Below are 22,065 nucleotides of genomic sequence, written 5' to 3'. Positions count from 1 at the left end.
GCAGGACAAGGTGTCTATCACTAAAAACTTAAAGTTCCAGCAATAAGTAATTGTTCAAATTTTCAAAAACCACTTCACCAATACTTACATAACCTGTAGCTTTTCAGTTTTCTTTATTTTATTTTCAACAATTATATGACCTTTCTATTGTTAACACTATTCATGGTCCAAGTAGGAGTGACACTGTGTGTGTGTGTGTCCCCAAACAAAGACAAGCTGAAATGGAATGTCTTGTTCATGCGTACAGCACAATGACTGTAGTAAAATTTGAACTTATGAACATATACTCAGTGGTTGCAAAATGGAGTTTTAACTTCACAGTTACTCTCTGTGTGTGTGCGTGTAATAACTTGATCTTATTTTATCACTGGCCAACCTCAAAATAATGTTGCTAAAAAGTTAGATGTTTAATATATACTTCAATTATAGAAGAGAACTGTCACTTCTGAAGGTGGATTATGTAAAATACTTTTTAATACTTCTATGAATAATTAATGGTATTGTTGCTGTGTCATATATATTAGTATTTATACCTTCAACAGACTCTCTTTCAGTTAACTGGAGGAGCAACAACTACTCCTTATTGAGTCTTGCTTCACAAAAGCATCCTCTTAGTAGTGTAGGCACTCCACCTGGTTGTCCTACCCTTTATGACAGGTATAACCAGCCTCCATTATGACAAATATTCCAACCCACCATATGCCTTAAGCTCACCCCTCCACTACAAGTTATTCGTTCATTCCAAACAAACCCTACCAACCTGCAATAGGTTCCACATTGTCTTCCTAAAGCCAACATTGGTGGTACCCTAAAAGGATTTTAGGAGGGATATGATGTCTCTGCCAGCCAAATAAACTTGTCAGTCTCCACTCTTAGCAAACTTTATATCCCAGATAAACCCACCAGTCTACCATAAGCTTGCCCCTTACTCCTGAAGTCCCTCTTCCTCTCATACTTACAAACACCTCACTCTTTAACAATATTATGAAGAGTTGTGAGCCAATAATGAAGGTAACTACACTAGAATTGTAACTCTGCATATTTGTTTGCAGAGAAATGGTAGTTAGGGTATCCTTTACTTGTTTCAATCATTAGCTTGCTGCCATGCTGGGGCACCACCTTGAAGAATTTTTAGTTGAACAAATCGACCCTGATACTTATTATCGTTTTGTAAAATCAGTCTATTTTGCCAGACTGCTAAATTATGGGGATGGAAATAGACTAACACCAGTTGTCAAGCAGTGGAGGAGACAAACACATGCACAAAGACACACTATATATATATACACACACACACACATACACATATATATGCATAGGTGCAGGAGTGGCTGTGTGGTAAGAAGCTTGCTTCCCAACCACATGGTCCCAGGTTCAGTCTCATTGTGTAGCACCTTGGGCAAGTGTCTTCTACTATAGCCCATTGTGTATGTATGTATGTATGTATGTGTATATATTTATATATATAATGTATGTATTTGTGTGTCTGTTTGTCCACCCACCATTGCTTGGCAACTGATGTTGGTGTGTTTATGTCCCCCGTAACTTAGCAGTTCGGCAAAAGAGACCGATAGAATAAATACTAGGCTTACAAAGAATAATTCCTGGAGTCAATTTGTTCAACTAAACGTGATGTTCCAGCATAGCCACAGTCAAATGACTGAAACGAGTAAAAGAATAAAAGAAGATATACACACACATGCACATATATATAAATATACATACACACACATATATACTTACACAAACACATATACATGCACACACACACATATATATACATACACACATGATGGGCTTCTTTAGTTTCCATCTGTCAAATCCACTCTCAAGGTTTTGGTCAGGCTGTAGTAGAAGGCACAAGCATAAGGACCATGTGATTGGGGAACAAATTTCTTGCCACAGCCATGCCTGCCTTTATTGTAATGGAATAGTTAAGCTTAGATGAATCGTAGGCAGCACATCACTAAGAATTATATGTAACACTATCAGGACTGACAGAAAAACAAAAGAATCTTTTCTCTGAGACCTCCTTCCAGACTACTGTAAATGACTGATTACAGTAACTTTGCTATTCTCACAGAACCAAGAATAGAATCAACTCCTCTCTTGCCTGCTACATCTGAAAAGTAAGGAATAGCTGAATCCAACATTTCCTATATGCTGAAACAATCAATCCTATATTGAAATGGATCAAAGAGATGCAGTTTATATTTGACAGATGCATCAAATTTTTACTTAACAGTTTAATATGTTAAACAGGAATTACAAACTTATTGTCCACAAGCAGGCATGTGAACAAACTAGTTATAAGAAATTTCAGTTGTAGACTGGGTACTGTCTCTATTGTCAGCTGCATAGAGCATTGGCTATAGACACTGGGTAACAGTACATTGTGAGAATTCCCCTTTCTATAATATTACAATGAGCATATAGCCATCTCTTGTTCTCTTATAGTTGAATAACTAAATAAACTCGACTACATGTATTGAGAATTTTTGTTGCTCAGCCTCAGGTCAATTCTAATTGAGCAGCTTTTTGCTCAAAGGCATTACGTCCTTGATAATTCCATCTTCTATTTTCAGGCTTAGTATATCTAGGCCTACATTTCCTATTGTGTCATTTCTTTTGTAATATTGCAGGTTACAATCTGAGGGTAATTTGGCTACCATTTCTAGTTGATAGAGCAACCATTTAGAGGCTCATTCATTAGCTTGATTAAATCGGGTATTGTGATGTGCATAGACTGTACCCTGTAGAATGTTTAGAAAGAGATGAAATAAATAAATATATAGCATTAACACACCTGTGCCATTGCTGCATAAACACACCCATGCTAGAGGCATGTAAAAGCACCTAGCACACTTTAAGTGGTTGTCATTAGGAAGGGCATCCAGCTGTAGAAACCATGCCACAACAGACAGTTGAAGCCTGGAGAGCTCCCTGCTAGCCAGTTCTATCTCAAGCTATCCAGCATAGAAAGCGTACATTAAACGATGATACACACACACACACACACACACACACACACATATGTATATAAAATGCATATGTATTGCAGTGCAAGCATGGTTGTATGATCAAGAAGTTTGCTTCCCAACCATGTGGTTTGGGGTTCAGTCCCATTTGCATTGCTTTCGGTGTCTTCTGTTATAGCCTCATGCTGGCCAAAGCCTTGTGAGTAGATTTGGTAGATAAAAACTGAAACAAGCCCATTATATATGTGTTTGTGTCTTGCTTTCTTGACATTGTGAACAGGTGTCACCATCATGCAAGTGATGCCATTCATTTCCAGTCTTGCATGAGAACATGTCTAGCCAAGGAGAAATATTAGCTTATTTGGAAACAGGCAAGGTTTGGCAACAAGAAAGGCACCCAATTGTAAATGATATGCCTTGATGAATTCCATCTGACCCAAGTAAAAACATGGGGGTGGGGCCATCAATCCAATGCTGATGGAAACATAGAGGACAGTAAGGAATTGAAAACATGACAGAAAATTGAGGTGATATAATTGAATGATGTTGAATGAATAAATAAATGACATTAAAGTCCCACTCTCACATGATTGGCCAAGTGACGTGTATGTGAAATGGTTAGCACGAAGACAAAAATTAATTTAGAAAGTACCTCATTTTTGTTTTTCTATTTTATTAGGTTATTTTAGTTGCTATGACAAGTCCTAGAGAAATGAAAGCTTCATCAAATCTTTATAGAAGGTAATAAAGCAACTTCGTTTTTTTAATTTTATATTGATTTGTGTGTGCTCTACAACATTGTTTGTGAAATTCTAATGAGTTAACAATGTAAAGTAATTGCCATGTGTTTATGTTTTGCATAGTTTCTCTCTCTTTCTCTCTCTCTCTCTCTGTATGTGTGCATAACTCTCTCATCTGTTCTCTCTCAACTGTAGGCATCACTTTAGGGCTTTGGGTGATCATGACTAGTGTTGGTGCCGTGAAAAACGATCACCCAGTACACTCTGTAAAATGGTTGGTGTTTGGAAGGGCATCCAAGTGTAGAAACCATGTGAAAGAAGAAACTGGTGCATGACACAGCCCTCTGACTCAATCAGACCCCATCAAACGGTGCAACCCTTCATCATCATCATCGTCGCCGTTTAACGTCCGCTTTCCATGCTAGCATGGGTTGGACGATTTGACTGAGGACTAGTGGACCAAGAGGCGACACCAGGCTCCAATCTGATCTGGCAGAGTTTCTACAGCCGGATGCCCTTCCTAATGCCAACCACTCCGAGAGTGTAGTAAAAAACCCTTATCAGCATGAAAGCCAGATATCAAATGGTGATGATGGTGCATAGAATGTTGATATCCCATGGCTTCACTTGAGTGAAACTCTGATATGTTTATATTCCTAGTTAATGTTGTGTAGTGAGCTGGCAGAATTGTTAGAACATCAGGGAAAATGCTTAGTGGCATTTCTTCCAGCTTCATGTTTGAGTTCAAACCTCTGCAGAGGTTGACTTGTGCCTTTCAACCTTCTGGAGTCAATGAAATAAGTACCAGTCAAGCACTAGAGTCAATAAAATTGACTAACCTCTTCCCACAAAATTACAGGCCTTGTACCTACAGTAGAAGATTGTAGGGAAGTGCTTATACACCATTAGGTGTACTCCGCTTCCGTACATTAAATTTCTTGAAGAAACTACGGAACGCAGATTCTGAACTATCAACACAACAATATTTATTACAATAGAATTCGGCAGCACTTCGCCCTTTGGTTACTGAGACGCCGTCAATGATGTTGCATGGTTATTTGTCTAGCTCCAGAGTTGGAATGTTGGAGAGAGGCTGCTACGACGTCTAGGCTCTTCGCCGGCCAGGGTGAAAGAGAATGAAAAGAAGCGCGAAAGCTTGGATGTCGATGACTACACATGCGCATGAGACTCTTCCTGTATTCCTTCCGGAACTAGTCCCTGCGCATGCGTGGATAAACTTTCCGGAAATGTTGTCTGCTATTAGGGCGTCACTACAAGATAAAAACAAATTATGACTAATCACTTTGTGCATTTGAAGATCTTTTGAATAAGACGTTAAACGATGATGAGGAGGGAAATGTTATTTGACTTAGTAACAGGTAAGAACTGGCAACAAGAAAGACATTTGACAGCAGAAATCTGCTTCAGTATACTAGACTCCATTCCATGCAAGCATGAAGTGGTGGACATGAAAACAATAATGAGTATTTTGATAACCGTTTATCTCTTTCTCCCTAAAGTCATTAAGATAAACAGTTTCAAGCATTTGTTTCAATGTGTTCACCCTACTAGGCTTGTCAGTCGTAAGTACTTCCTTCCATAGTCCTATGGCACTGGTTTGTTTAACCAGAACTTTAAGTATCCCACAACAATAACAAAAGAACTTAATAATACAGATTTTAGTTACAAATAAGAATGAAAATCATCATCATCATCGTTTAACGTCCGCTTTCCATGCTAGCATGGGTTGGGTGATTTCACTGAGGACTGGCAAACCAGATGGCTGCACCAGGCTCTAATCTGATTTGGCAGAGTTTCTACAGCTGGATGCCCTTCCTAACGCCAACCATTCCAAGAGTGTAGTGGGTGCTTTTACGTGCCACCCGCACGAAGGCCAGTCAGGCAGTACTGGCAACGGCCATGGTTAAAACAAAACAAGGGTAACTCTAAATCAAACAGGCTTTGAGTGTAAAGATAATCTTTACACTTAAAACCTGTTTGATTTTGTCTAAGTTTTTGTTGAATGAAAAAATATTTAGAAAGATGGCTGAGTAAAGACACAATTGCTGAATTCTTTTACTGGTCTGTATTGTTATTTTATGAAATTTTTTGTAATTCTTAATCAGCTGTAATTCTTAATTGAGCCTTATGGCTTTTAAGCCTGAGACTGAATTGTTTATCATAGATACTTGATTTAGTTAAAATTTTGACAGCCTTCCCCAGCAAACAGGCTGGTGTTTATCTCATTAACTGATGAGAGATAAAAAGTCAGGTTAATATCGGCAAGACTTGCAAATAGTTCAGCTTACTTTGTCTTTCAGTTTTTTCCCACTAAACCATTACTTAGCACATAATCTTTGTGTTTGAATGTCCATGGAGGATTCACCATATGACTATTTGTATATCTTCTTTTCTTAACACCAAGCATTCATGCAAGTTGAACCACTATTTTAAAAAGGTCAATTCAGTACCCTGGAGTTCCTATATAGTATACAAATTGAAACATTTTCTATTTAGTTTCTTAATATCTCTTAACAAGAGAAGATGGTGAGTTGGCAGAATCGTTAGCATGCTGGGTAAAATGCTTAGCAACATTTCATCTATCTTTTTGTTCTGAGTTCAAATTCTGCTGGAGATGACTTTGCCTTTCATCCTTTTGGGGGTCAATAAAATAAGTACCAGTTGAGCACTGGGGATAATGTAACTGACTTAACCCCTCCCTTGAAACTGCTGGCCTTTTACCAAAAATTTGAAACCGATATCTGTTAACGAGGAAATTTTTAAATGCTAGCTGCTATTTCAATACCATAAGCTATATTGTATTCTATATACTGTTTTTACTTGTGTATAAGTTGCATTATTTTATACTTGATTTTAACTGAAAAAAAAACTGGGGTCCTATACATGAAGGAAAAATTTCTTGTACCAAGATTTAACACAAAGTTAGGGATGTGACTTATACACAAGTAAAATACAGTATATATTTTACAAGTTATTTGATACTAGATATATATTGTGTATCTTGTTAATAGAAAGTTTTCTGTTTTAACTTGTCTCTAACTGCTACTTGTTAAATTTAATTTACAGTGACACTCTTGGAGGAAATTTTAAAGAAATTAGTTCATTGTTGGAAAATGATATTATCAGAAAGCGCAATGGTTTGCAGCACCATAAGTCCAATGTGAAAAAGGTGATATTCTTACCCTTTTGCATATAGTTTTCTCTCTTTTGCCGCTTTCTTCTTTTCTAACATTTATTCACTCTCTTCCTTTTCACTGTTCTGTTTCTCTTTCCCACTGCTATTATAAGATATATAAGTTTAACACTATAGAACTTCTTGTTTCTTATTTCAGATCTATGTTATTACCTACTCTAACTTATTTATCACTGAAGATGGTGGCAAGAGTTTTACAAAAGCACCATTGCTTTTTGACCTGGATGGTTCATTGGTATTTAATGACATCAGTGAAAACCACATACTGACTAGAGAGTCTGAGAAAAAGGTATGTAAGAGTCAGTTTATGATTATGCATTAGTTTAGCTGGAACATTCCATTCCATCCCATAAGAGGTACTGGTATTTATTTTCTATTTCTACTTGTCTCTTATTAAAGAGTTTCGTTGTTATTCATTGGATTATATTATTGGACCATCTATTTTTATTACTCAATCTGTATTTAGTATAGCTAGTCTCGGAACTTCTTTTTTAATGTTCCAAGTACCCACCTCCTCTTCTTGGTTTCTAAAGTTAAAATAATGTGTGTTGCAAAGGAACAAACTTATATGATTAGTTAATAAAGAAAAGGCAGTTATTTTGGAGGAATCAGGATCAACATAATTGGTTACAGTCAGTGTCAGTTAATCTCAGATTTGAATTGTTGCAAATTATTGACTGGAGATTAAAATGTGGGCCAGATGGGTGTCCCAGAGACACTCAGATCTGGAAAATACTAATTAGGCAAAGTACTTCTGTATAGAATTAGTATAAGTGAGATGAAGAGGGTGAACCCAAGTGTCTGTGGTTTATGGTTAGTGAACCCAAGTGTCTGTGGTTTATGTACTGTCCTAATATATTCTAATTTTCAATGCATCAAGCTAAGTGAAATCGTAGTTGTGGCTAGTGCTAATGACATATGAAAGGCACCCATACTGGTGAAATGTAAAAGGCACCTGTGCTGGAGACATAAAAGGCACCCATGCTGACGTGTGACAGGTACCCTTGTTGGTGATGCATATGACACCCGGTACATTCTGTGGAGTGGTTGGTGTTTGGAATGGGCATCCAGCTACAGAAACTAAACCAAAACAGACTGGAGCCTGGTGCAGCTCTCCACCTTACCAGCTCCAGTCAAACCATCTATCCAAACGGATACAAAATGATGAGGATTTGCACTTTGTAAACAGAAAAGAAAGTTAGCTGCTGTCATGGTTTCCACTTACAGTAAAAGGACAATGCTGATATGTAATACAGATGGAATATGCTTGCTGAAGAAATATTGAGAGTCAGTGGTGGGATGTGCAGTAAAGATATGGGGAGAAATTTAATTAGGCTAGACCTAGTTATAATAAGGAGGCGCAATGGCCCAGTGGTTAGGGCAGTGGGCTCGCGATTGGAGGATCGTGGTTTCGATTCCCAGACTGGGCGTTGTGAGTGTTTGAGCGAAAACACCTAAGCTCCACGAGTACCGGCAGGGGGTGGTGGCGACCCCTGTTGTACTCTTTCGCCCCGACTTTCTCTCACTCTTTCTTCCTGTTTCTTGAGTAACGCTGCAATGGATTGGCATCCTGTCCAGCTGGGGGGAACACATACACCATGGAAACCGGGCCCCTGAGCCTGGCTAGGTTTTGAAAGGGCGACGTTTATCGTTTTTTTAATTATAATAAGTTGATCTGATGAGATGATGCAGGTAGAAATGTATTGAGTTGATTTCTAAATAAAGAGAACTGTTAGAGTAACATAGACAGGATGTATTTTGTGATCAGTCTAAAAGGTTCAGCTTAGAATCTAAAAGGTTTACTTTCATATACTTCATTTCAACTCTGGTGTGTGTATAAGTAAGAGAGAGAGAGAAATATATATTAAAAAAAAAAAAAATTGCTTTTAAATCTTGTTTATAATTTCTTGCAGCAACTCCATATTTCAAGTGATGGTGGAAGGCATTGGAAACCTATTGCTTCAAACGTTAATCTATTCTTTTGGTAAGCATTTTTTCTATTTGTCTTGTTTCTCCTGCGAGCTTTTAGTAACTTCGCTGCACTTGTTGATCAAAATTCTTACCAACAACCATCCCGCTTTCTATACTTCTGGCCACCTCACCCCCCACCTCAGCCTCTCATTGTTGACATCCATGGCACTCTTTTACTTCCAAGCATTTCCATAACTATCACTTGCACTTACTTCTCTCTTGTCAGCAAGCATTTCACTTCCATTAGTATCTTTCCTCAATGTCCTCTGCTGTTGCTGTTTCTCTCATTCCTCCCTCCTCTTCCATACTGTCACATCATTCACTTTTATTTCCTCTTCTTTCTATCTCACCTGACTTTATTTTCTACAAACACTTTTTCTCCTCAGTCCATTGGTCGAGTCTGGAATAAACAGTGACAGCATTGAGCAATGAGGACTGTTTTGTCTTAAGGGCTGGTGTCAGAATAAAATGCACCCTGTACACTTTACAAAGTGGCTGTGGAACAAATGGAAAAAATGTGGGGCCAAGAAGACCCTTCAGTCATGTCTTGTTGAGGATATAACAACTTCTGACGCTAATAGAATACACTCAGTACATTCTGTAAAGTGATTGGTGGTACGAAGGACATCTAGTGTTAGAGGCCATGCCAAAAATGAAATGCATGATTGAAACATAGCCATTCAACTCACCTAGGAAAACATTAACAACAAATAAGAACTGATTCAGACCATGTTGACCAGTGCAGCCCATGCCAGCATGAGAAGTGAATATAAAATTATATTGCTGGTGGTGATGGTCACGGCGGCAGTGAGGAGGAGTATAAAAATCTACTGCAAGCATATTTGAAAGTAGAGGGACAGATGATATACCTTGTGCTATTATGTCTTTCTATAAAGTGAGTATAAAGTATCCTGGGGGTTCTTTGTGTCTATCATTTTTTTCTGGGATCAACAAAACAAAGTACCAGCTAAGTACTGGGTGTCATTTCATTCAACTGTACTTCTCTCAGAATATATCGTGGCTTTGTGCAACTGTTAGAAATTATGAAGTTTGCTTTCTGACCACAAGGTTTCAGGTTCAATCCCACTGCATGGCACCTTGGGCAAGTATCCTTGACTACAGACCCAGCTCAACCAAAGCCTTGTGAGTAGATTTGTTAGAGACAGAAACTGAAAGAAGCCCATCGTGTGTGTGTGTCTCTCTTTATCTCTCTATATATATCTATATGTAGCATTCTTGTCACGAAAACAAAGAGGTGTGGGTTCAAGTCCCACGCATACAGGAAAACTTACTTTTTTCTGTCAAGGGCTTATATGCCCCATTATTAGACTATTGTTTTTAGTCATTGCGGGGTGATTGCTTATAAGCTTATAAAATACTATTATTATTATTTACAGAATTGTAAAAATTGATGCTACTTAACAAAAGCCATATATATATAATATAAGTACTTGGTGACCCTGTCAGTGCAGGTGCACTTAAAAGCACCCAGTCCACACTGTGAAGTGGTTGGTGTCTGGAAGGGTATCCAGCTGTAAAAACCTTGCCAAAACTGACCTCGCCTGTGCTTGTGCCACATAAAAAGCACTAAGTCCACTCTGCTGAGTGATTGGTGTTAGAAAGGGCATCCAACTGTAAAAATCCTGCCAAAACAGTCACAGAAGTCTGGTGCAGGCTTCTGCCTGGCCGGCTCTTGTGAAACCATCCCACCCATGCTAGCATGGAAGGCGGATGTTAAATGATAATGATTCCCTCGTGCTGGTGGCACGTAAAAGCACCCACTACACTCTCGGAGTGGTTGGCGTTAGGAAGGGCATCCAGCTGTAGAAACTCTGCCAGATCAGATTGGAGCCTGGGGCAGCCTTCTGGCTTGCCAGCCCTCAGTCAAATTGTCCAAGCCATGCTAGCATGGAAAGCAGATGTTAAATGATGATGATGATGATAATACACACATATTTGTGTCTCTTTGTCATGACATTGTGTTATGGTTGTAAATGAGTCACCATCATACAGGCAATACCATTCATTTCTAATCTTCCATGAAAACATGTCTGGCCAAGGTGAAATATTACCTTGCTTTGAAAGAGGTGGGAGTTGAATTCTGTCCAACGCCTGCAACTATGGAAAAGTAAGCATTATGACAATGTTGATTGAGTTTATATATATGTATATATATATATATATATATATATAAATGGAGAGTGAGAGCGAAAATTACCAATCAAATTACTTAACATGACATATTAACTATATTTTGTATGTTAGGTGCACAGCCTTACATTCTCATTTTCAAATTAGTTGTGTTGTGTTACATGAAATACATTGTTCAAACTATGTCACTAGTTGATAATAGCTTGCTTTAATACTAACTTGCTCTATCTAATTCTATTATGTAGTAGTTAGACTTCTTTTTTTTTGTCATTTTCAGGTCAACTTCAAAACATGATAAAAATTATACTGTCTACATATCAGAGAAGAATAACTCCTATACCTCAACTTGTAAGTTTTGCATTTTAAGCTCATGTTGTATTATTACTGAGTGTAACTTAATGCCTATATAATATTTGTAATGTAAGATCAGAGTTTTTGATATTAACAGCAATAGCTCTTCCATGCTTGAGTGATTCAATAGAAACTTGATGTAATAAATGTAATGCATACTTGGGGCAGGTATAGTGGTCTTTCTCTTGGGTAAATAGTAACTCTATAATACTGTGTTGTTGAAGCCCAAGTTTAAAATATTCAAGCTTACCTATAATCAAAAGTTTTCCAATGATGACCATCCTGTCTTCAGACATCGCTTAACTAGGACTACATTGGACAAATGTGTTGTTCCTTTTATAATAATGGTAGTAATAGTTTTTAATTTGGAGGATTATTTGGCTGCTATTTCTAGCAAGTCGCATGACCATGTAGAAGCTCTCTCATTGATTTGAGTAACTTGTAGATATACCACTGTATCTGTGCTGAATGGATGAGGAGAAAAATAGCATATTTCATAAAAATACTTACAATGCGGACAGATAATATCTGCTACTTTATTAAAATACTAGCAGTATAACCCGACCTTGTCCGGGTGTGACTTATTACGCCATCTACAATAAGTCTTGCTAGGTGAAAATCAACTAAAAAAGAAAGCCTTACAACGGAAAAACCCTTATGATGTAAATATGTTCATAATTCAAAAGACAATGAAATTAATAGGGAAAGTCTGAAGGCTGTTTTGTGTAACATTATTAAGCGTATGTAAATTTCATCCGTCTAATTGGCTGTAGAAATGCTTGTGCAAAACAACTTTTTGCGCTGCCCTGATTATATATAGCAGGGTAATCCCTTTTAGCAGGAGGTAGGATGGCAATTTCTGATGAAGCAATTACTGGCGATCTGTTGCTACACAGTTTTGCCAGAATTCTATCAGATTAGGCAGAAGAAGTTGATGCACCATTTTGCATTATGTTCAAAGTAGCTTCTGGAATTTGGTGAATTGCTGCAGTCTGTTGCTGTCATTTTAAACTGGTTGCTTTCTTTCCCCAGCAAACTCTCTTCTTTGGAAGCATAATCTATGTATATATTAAACAGATCAACAAAAGTTATAATAGATGGCAGGGTTGGTAATTTTCACATTTCTGTAATTTTTCATATTAACACCTGCACGATTACCCAACCCTAACCCTAACTTTAAAACCCTAAAACCGTAACACTAATCCTAATCCTAACTCTAAACCCTAACCCTAAAACCCTAACCCTAACACCCTAGTGAAAATCGTTGTATATTTACCAAACATTGACGAACATGAGTTATATTGTAGTCAATGATTGTGTGTACAGGTAGAAGGGAAGAAATATAAAAGTTGCTAGAAACAACAGCCAAATCTCCCTTAAATCACACAAAGTAAACAGAATTTTAAAATATTTACATCAATGGAATTTTTTCGATGTGAACTTTCCAATGCAATAATTATGCGCTCAATATATAAGAGTAAGAGTAAAAGAGGGGGAAAGAGAGAGAGAGAGAGTGATATATAAACCCTAACACTAACACCCTAATGAAAATCGTGGTATATTTACCAAACATTGACGAACATGAGTTATATTGTAGTGAATGTTTTGTGAGAGAGAGAGTGGGGGGAGAAAGGAATAGAGATGGTAGCAATGAAGAGAGAAAGAGAGAACGGAAGACAGTTATAAAATAGCAATACGTGTACGTGTTTATATAAGAAACAGAAACTAAATCTTATGTCTATAATGTTGAATTGTTTATGTGTATGTTGTCACAGATCACGTATGTGTGGTCGTGTGTGTTTTTACGTTTCTATGTTATGAAAAATATGTTAGAGGTAGAGGAAAGGTATTAAATGAGAGAGAGGAAGAAGAAGTAAGAGTGTAAAATGTAACCAAGTTAATCTATGACTTTGTATGTATTACTTTCTCTCTCTCTCCCTTTCCCTCATTTACTCTTACTCTCTATAAGAACGCTGATACAGGAAGAAGGGAAGAAATATAAAAGTTGCTAGAAACAACAGTCAAATCTCCTTTAAATCACACAAAGTAAACGGAATTTTAAAAAATCTAATTACTGCACTGGAAAGTTCACATCGAGAAAATTCAATTGATGTAAAAAATTTTACGAAAATGTGGAAAATGTGGATTTCTATAAACTTTAAAAACGGCTTCACACAGACACACAACTTCAGCTTTATATATTAAGATAAGATTTTCTGTCCATACTAAAGTGAATTGTTTATAACAGTCAGTCAGTCAGTCTCTGTGTGTGTCCTCATCATCATCATTTAATGTCTGTTTTCCATGCAAGCATGAGTTAGACAATTTGACAGGAGCTGATGAGCTAGAGGACTGCACTCAGCTTCAAAGTCTGCTTTGGCATGGTTTCTACAACAGGATACGCTTCCTGTCATCAACCACTGGGTGTTTGTTTTCATGGTGTTGGCACTAATGAGAAACACTGGGGTTGATGTAATCGACTCGTCCCTTCCTCCAAAATTTCAGGCCTTGTGCCTATAGTAGAAAGGATTATTATTATTATTATTAAAATTGCACAGCTAAGCTCTGTTTGTACTTAATGCCAGTTGTTGCCAGTACTGCCTGAGTGGCCTTTGTGCTGGAGGCACGTAAAAGCAATCACTACACTCTCGGAGTGGTTGGCGTTAGGAAGGGCATCCAGCTGTAGAAACTCTGCTAAATCAGATTGGAGCCTGGTGCAGCCATCTGGTTTGCCAGTCCTCAGTGAAATCGTCCAACCCATGCTAGCATGGAAGGCGGATGTTAAACGATGATGATGATGATGATTTTATATTAGATAACCAGATTGTCATATGCATGTCTACATGGAAATAAGAGTGGGTGGAGTGTATGCATGCCTCCTAAATAATAATTCTGTTTGTTTTTAACAGATTACAAAGGTGATGTTTATACATTGAAAAAATCCAGTGGTGACTATAAAGTATGGAAATCTCTGTTACACGAAGTAGTTTCTTTTGGGATACAAGGAGACTTCATTTACGCAACAACTCTTACAAGGGATGTGAGTTCATCTTTCCTTATTGAATTTCTAGTTAACATGATAATGCATAATCAGTAAATGTGATTACACGTCAACTTGTAAGTTTTGCATTTTAAGCTTATGTCTTATTAATGGGTGTAACTAAATGCGTTTATAATATAAAATCTGTGTTTTTGATATTAGCAGCCAGATTTCTTTCAAACTTGGGTGATTCAATAGAATGTTGTCTTGTTTTACGTGGCTTTTGTCAACTTTTTTATTGTATCTGGGGAGGGTCATTATGTAAATAATAGACACTCACACTGGTTCTGTTTCACTTCTTTTATTATTACTCATTTGAAGGCTACAAGCAGAACCATTAGCTACCAGATAAAATGCTTTTTTGCATTTCTTCCAGCTTTACATTCTTGAGTTCAAACTCCACTGAAGTTGATTTGACTTTCTTCCTTTCAAGTACTGGGGTCGGTGTAATTGACAAACCCTCTCCCACCAGATTTCAGACCTTCCGCCTAACTGGCTCCCATGCCGGTGGCACATAAAAAGCACCCACTACACTCTCAGAGTGGTTGGCATTACGAAGGGCAACCAGCTGTAGAAATATTGTCAGATGGGATTGGAGCCTGGTGCAGCCCCCTGGCTTACCAGTCCCCAGTCAAACCGTCCAACCCATGCCAGCATGGAAAACGGACGTTAAACGATGATGATGAGGATTACTATTAATCAGTTGGTTAATGATTTCGCCAATTAACTAATCAATCAGCTAGGTTTGTCATAGTCCTTTCATTGCTACTCATGATCTCATCAATGACATGCCCTAGTTAGTTGACTAATGATTCTTTCTAATTTTGGCACAAGGCCAGAAACTTTGAGAGGCGGCGGGGCAAGTTGATGCCATCAACTTCAGTACTTGACTGGCACTTATTTTATCAACCCTGCAAGGATGAAAGCCAAAGTCAACCTCAGCAGGATTTGGATTCAAAACGTAAAGAGCAGACCAAATGCCACTAAGCATTTTGTCCAACACCTTAACAATTCTGCCAGCACACCACCTTTCAACTAACTAATAATAAAAGAAGTGAAATATAACCAGTGTATGTATTTGTTATTGGCATATTGACCCTCCCAAGATATAACAAAATATGCTTCAGAGATAGTGACAAGTGACCAAGACCTTTGGCAATATACTGTATTTGTCAAGCCAAGTAAGAGCATAGTTGTGGCTGATGTTGGTGTTGTGTGACTGGTACCTGTGCCAGTGGCATGTAAAAAGCACCCACTACACTCTTGGGAGTAGTTGGAATTAGGGAGGGCATCCAGCCATTAAACCATGCCAAATCAGATTGGAATCTGGTGCAGCTTTCCAGTTTTCAGTCAAACGGTCCAACCCATGCCAGCATGGAAAACGGATGTTGGATGATGATGGTGATGATGACATGAATTTTCATTAAGAATCTTGCAAACCAAATCCAAATTTTAAACTCTTTACATAGGAGTGGCTGTGTGTTAAGTAGCTTGCTTACCAACCACATGGTTCTGGGTTCAGTCCCACTGTGTGGCACCTTGGGCAAATGTCTTCTACTATAGCCTCGGGCCGACCAAAGCCTTGTGAGTGGATTTGGTAGACGGAAACTGAAAGAAGCCCGTCGTATATATGTATATATATATATGTTTGTGTGTCTGTGTTTGTCTCCCCAACATCGCTTGACAACCGATGCTGGTGTGCTTACGTCCTCATAACATAGAATAAGTCCTGGGATCGATTTGCTCGACTAAAGGCAGTGCTCCAACATGGGCGCAGTCAAATGACTGAAACAAGTAAAAGAGTAAGAGTAAAAGAGTATACTTATATTTTGTTGATTCCCTCTATCTTGTTTGATTAGAAATTTCCATATTACTATTGGCTCCAAATATTTCAGTAGATGAGAGATAAACTTCTTCCTGAAACTTTCTTGTAAGCAGACAGAATTGGATTCCAATCATTATAAGAATTCATAGTACTGTCTGCATAAAGTCAATCTATGACCATATTTAATATAATTAAAGAAAAATCTATTAATTAAGAGTATTTATGCAGTGAAGAGAATAAAGCAGTAATCAAACGTTAGATTTAATTTTCATGAATTTTTGATGAAAGGCAAAGCCAACCTCAACAGAATTTGAACCCAGAATATAAAGATGGACAAAATGCTGCCAAGCATTCTGTCTAGTATGCTAAGAATTCTGCCAGCTTTCCACCTTAATGATGATTATTCATAATAAAATATTGAAAGAAGTGGGATTATTATCACAGAATGTTGGCACAAACTATTGTGCAGGTGACATGTAAAAGGTATCCACTACACTCTATGGAGTGGTTGGCATTAGGAAGGGCATCCAGCCATAGAAACCAAGCCAAAACAGACTGGAGCCTTGGTGCAGCTCTCAGGATTACCAATTCATGCCAGCATGAAAGACAGGCACTAAATGATGACTATGGTGGTGATTATGAAAATTTGTTTACAGTAATATATAGGTGCAGGTGTAGCTGTATGGTAAAAAGCTTGCTTCCCAACCACATGGTTCTGGGTTCAGTCCCACTGTGTGGCACCTTGGGAAAGTGTCTTCTACTATAGCTTCAGGCCGACCAAAGCTTTGTGAGTGGATTTGGTAGACGGAAACTGAAAGAAGCTTGTGTGTGTGTGTGTTTATTTATGCATGTGTTTTTCTATGTTTGTCCCCCTGCCATCACTTGACAACCAATGCTGATGTACTTATGCCCCTGTAACTTAGCAGTTTCGGCACAAGAGACCACTAGAATAAGCATTAGGTATTAGACTTACAAAGAATATCATGGAGTCCAGTTCTTTGACTAAGACGCTTTAAGGCAGTGCTCCAGCATGGCTGCAGTCAAATGATTGAAACAAGTAAAAGAAAAGTATGTCAGTAGTTATTGTAGGTAGGTCACAAAATTTTGTTATACTCCCTTCTCCAGCATAGACAACTCACCTGACATGTCTTACATTAACAACTGACTCTGTTGCCTTTAAGAAATCTTTATTTTTGTCTGAATGAAAAATTCACCTAGAAAGATAGAAGGCAACAAATGAAGTGGCAACAAAATGATAGAAGTGGAAAAGCCACCCTTGTGACTAGAAGCTCGAAATACCAGTTTTGCAATGTAGTTTATTTATAGCTAGTTTCATATTTATAAGTTTATAGTTTCATAGTTTATTCCAGTATACTGTCAGAATAATGTATTCACAGGCACATACTCACACATTTCTTCCCCTATGAAATCACTTCAAAATATCTTTAAGTATGTATCTGATGAAACATACTAAATTTACTTTTTTCCTTGATATATATTTGTAAAATAGGGTTATGCCTAATGCACGAGTGCATCTTGTACACCAGCAAAAATAGTATTAATTATATTGTCTAACTTTGTGTAAGAGAACAAATCTTTTGAAATGATTTTTCCATTGTCTTTGTTTGAAATATTACAGCTAAATTGTTCAGACTACTGTAACAACAGCTGGGTCTGTTTAATACGCTTTCACTTGCTGCAACCCACAAGTTGTGGCCAATACATGGCTCCACCACCCTTGCTTTAAAAGAAAATAATAAAAAGAAACTGTCAAAAAATAAACTTATGCTAATACACTCATCATCATCGTTTAACGTCCGCCTTCCATGCTAGCATGGATTGGACGATTTGACTGAGGACTGGCGAACCAGATGGCTACGCCAGGCTCCAATCTGATTTGGCAGAGTTTCTACAGCCGGATGCCCTTCCTAACGCCAACCACTCAGAGAGTGTAGTGGGTGCTTTTATGTGCCACCGGCACGAAGGCCAGTCGAGCGGTACTGGCAACGGCCACGCTCAAAATGGTGTATTTTACATGCCACCTGCACAGGAGCCAGTCCAGCGGCACTGGCAACGACCTCACTCGAATGTCTTTTCACGTGCCAGGAAGGCGACGCTGGTAACGATTACTCACTTCTATAAAACTTCTGAAATTTAGTTGAGAAGAACTTTCTTTAAATTCTTTTTGTTCTTTAGCATTTAGACTTGTCATATCCAGCCCATGCTGGATCCATCCTCTCACACCTGACAATATCATCCAAACAGTAAACAATCACATTGAAATCTCGAAGCTAAAAGATAATGCTCAAATTAATTCAAAGGAATATGAATAAATAAGCATAACATTTGCTAGAATAATCTGAATGCTAAAGGGTTAATCTTGGGGGGGGGGGGGCTGAAAAATAAATAAATAACAGTATTTTTTAGATGACCTAGTAATAGCATTCATAGCCATTTTTGTCTTCAAAAACATTAAAATTTTATAAACATGGCATTTAAAGCATTGAATTGCTGGCTAACACAATGGGAAGTATATACTATATCAAAATCTGTCAGTCCACTTGTCTATTGTTTGTTTATTTAACGTTTTAATGTGAGAGCATTATGTGAGCTGAATGGGTGGATGTGTGCGAGTTTCTCAGTTGTGTGTGTGTGTGTTTTTGTTTCTCTGATAAAGTAAAAGAAAAAGGAGAAAAAAGTAACCACTTGAGAAGTTAAAATATTTTCTGTAAAACTATTAAACACAGCATTTGACTTATTGATTGGCTATTTATGAAAAAGAAAAGGAATTTGTTTGACACTTTCCCAGCTGTGGGTTCAAAGGTTGGATTGCACTCAGATGATGTTGTAACTTTTGACCTTTATCTGTGAACAGCTTCAAGAAAAATGTGTCAATGTATCTAGACTATATCTTGATACATGTATGTATTCAAAATGATTAAGCCAGAGTAGTGAAATAGTTCTTGCTTAGACCTAGACCAACCCTGATTGGCAGACATAAAACATTCCATACATGGCCATTTCGTCGTTTTGTGTATCAGAGACTACATTATCCAATATATGTATTTGCATATGGTTTTTTTTTTCTTTTTGTAGTAGTGAAGACACATGTGTGGTTGTGTGGTAAAAAGTTTGCTTTCCAACCACATGGTTTTAGGTTCAGTCCCTAGGCCAACCAAAGCCTTGTGAATGGATTTGGTGGATGGAAACTGAAAGAAGCCCATCGTGTACATATAGTATATATGGACATGTGTGTGTGTATATATTACTCTCTCTTTGCCTTGATGTCACATGATAGTTGTAAACAAGTGTCACTGTCGTACAAACAGAGTCCTTTGTTTCCAATCATCTGTGGAAAGCTGCCTGCTCATGGGGAAATATCACCTTAGAAACAGGTGGGGGTTGGTGACGAGAAGAGCATTCAGCTATAGAAAAATCAGCCTTAACAAATTCTGCCTGACCCATGCAAGCATGGGAAAGTAGACATTAAAAAGAGGAGAGGGATGTTGTGATTTGGTTGGTATTTCTTGCTGTTTTTGACCTGGCATTTTGCTAATGTTCTTTATTTGTTTGGCTTTTAATCACACCACCTGTTTGTTATGCTTGATTATGTTGTCATTAAATTCAGCTGGCAATAATATGTTTTGTTATTTGTGATGATGATGATGATGAATTCAAGGGTTGGGATTAGTTATATTGTGATTTGTAACTAATCTCTGGACATGTTACTTCTAGACTGGTTTTCAGTAAACTAGTTTGTTGACCTTCTTACAAAAGTGTAATGTAAATCAATAGTTAGCTTTATGTTGTGCTTGAGAAGACTCATCGAGGCAAGTGAAATTGTAGTTGTGGCCGGTGCTGGTGACACATAAAAGACACCTGTGCTGGTTACATATAAAAGGTGCCCATGGTAGTGACACATAAAACGCACCTGAGTGGTTGGCATTAAGAAGGGCATCCAGCTGTAGAAACCATGCCAAATCAAACTGGAGTTCAGTGCAGCTTTCTGGCTTACTAATTCCAATTCCAGTCAAACTGTCTAACCCATGCCAGCATGGAAAGCAAAAGCTAAATGATGATATATATGATAAATGATGATTTTATATAAATAATATATATATAAATGATATATATATATGCATGCATATATATATATACATACACATGTAGTTGTGTATATATATATATATATATATATATATATATATATATATATATATATAAGAGTTTAAGGATTGGAGAAAACGCATGTTATAATTGCATACTTTATTCCTACATATGTTTCAAAGGATTACAACCTGTGTGATCCATAGGGATCTTTGATATTAAAATTGTAACCTTCTCAAGAGGGAAAGCATGGGAATCATCTTAAACGTAAGACATTATGACCGATTACGTTTAAGATGATTCCCATGCTTTCCCTCTTGAGAAGGTTACAATTTTAATATCAAAGATCCCTATGGATCACACAGGTTGTAATCCTTTGAAACATATGTAGGAATAAAGTATGCAATTATAACATGCGTTTTCTCCAATCCTTAAAATTTTAAATATACTCAAATACCCAAAATTTGAAGGAGTTCCTGCCTTAAAAACAGGAGCTAACCACAGTTATTTTGTGTTCTTTGCTACATTGGTTTCTATTAACCCATTTATTCTATCAGAAGAATTTTTATTCATTAAGATAGAAGAAATACACATAATTATATATATATATATATATATATATATATATATATATATACTAGCAGAAATACCCGGGTTAAAGAGGATAATGAAATCTAAAAACGCCGTCTAGACTACGCAACCCTCAACTGTTAGTAGCTACGATACCATATTTCTACATTAATAACTCTCCAATCCATGCCAGCATGGAACATAGACATTAAGTGGAATGCCAGTCTCTCATCTAGGAGGGCCTTGAAATCAATGTTACCAACTGGGGACTATGTGTGTCGTAGTGATAATAAAAAGACCCAAAGGAGGTCTGCAACGAAATAATTTTACTTAACACTTTGCAAGTGAATCAGTGGCGTCAAAGATGCGTCTCATTTACTTGACAATTTATGCACCACATTGCAGAAATCACAATGTAAGTATATCTGAAAGGGTAGTCTTACACTGTTGTACCGTTGAATTACAAATAATGCTCATCTGTTATGTTCGGGTTAAAATTTCATCAACATCAAAAATATATGAATTTTCATGGGAGTTATGGCCGTTATGCATAGAATATAATTTCCAAATTTCATAAAGATCCATTCAGTACTTTTGACGTAGTTTTGGATAAGAAAACAAATGACTAATGTGTGTGTTTGTGTGTGATGGGTGTATATATGTATAGATATCTGTATATATATGTACATCTATATATATACATGTATGCATATAGATCTATATCTATATATATCTATGCATATACGTGTACATATACATCTCTTTCTCTCTCTTTCTCTCTCTCTGAAATTATCTGTAATTACAGTATCGAAATGTGATTGTTTCAGTTAGTGGAATAACGTGTACATATACATCTATATGTATACATATACATCTCTCTCTCTCTTTCTCTCTCTCTCTCTCTCTCTCTCTCTCTTTCTCTCTCTTTTTCTCTCTCTCTCTGAAAGTATCTGTCATTACAGTATCAAAATGTGATTGTTTCAGTTAGTGGAATAGTTTCATTTTTAAAGTGAAAGTATTTGATATGAGTGTTTTTGTTTCACTTTTGACACGTAATACTTAAATAGTGGAGGAGATATTATGTTGCCGTGGGCTCGAACTCTGCAAGAAGTTAAAAA

At 37.3% G+C, this 22,065-nt stretch overlaps 1 protein-coding gene across 1 annotated transcript in view; it reads left to right on the top strand.

Annotated features, from left to right (window-relative positions):
• Positions 1 to 22,065, top strand: part of LOC106881454 (sortilin) — a 53,738-nt gene that overhangs the window by 10,266 nt on the left and 21,407 nt on the right. The window contains exons 3-8 of the mRNA XM_014931842.3: positions 3,658 to 3,719; positions 6,806 to 6,908; positions 7,072 to 7,221; positions 8,846 to 8,916; positions 11,332 to 11,402; positions 14,315 to 14,445. Of these exons, the coding sequence (XP_014787328.1) occupies positions 3,658 to 3,719; positions 6,806 to 6,908; positions 7,072 to 7,221; positions 8,846 to 8,916; positions 11,332 to 11,402; positions 14,315 to 14,445 (588 nt within the window). The remainder of the gene's footprint in view (positions 1 to 3,657; positions 3,720 to 6,805; positions 6,909 to 7,071; positions 7,222 to 8,845; positions 8,917 to 11,331; positions 11,403 to 14,314; positions 14,446 to 22,065) is intronic.

The sequence above is a fragment of the Octopus bimaculoides genome, chromosome 4, assembly GCF_046866305.1.
Source record: "Octopus bimaculoides isolate indiv1 chromosome 4, ASM4686630v1, whole genome shotgun sequence".
NCBI classification, from domain to species: Eukaryota; Metazoa; Mollusca; class Cephalopoda; order Octopoda; family Octopodidae; genus Octopus; species Octopus bimaculoides.
This window is presented reverse-complemented; position numbering and strand designations above follow the sequence as displayed.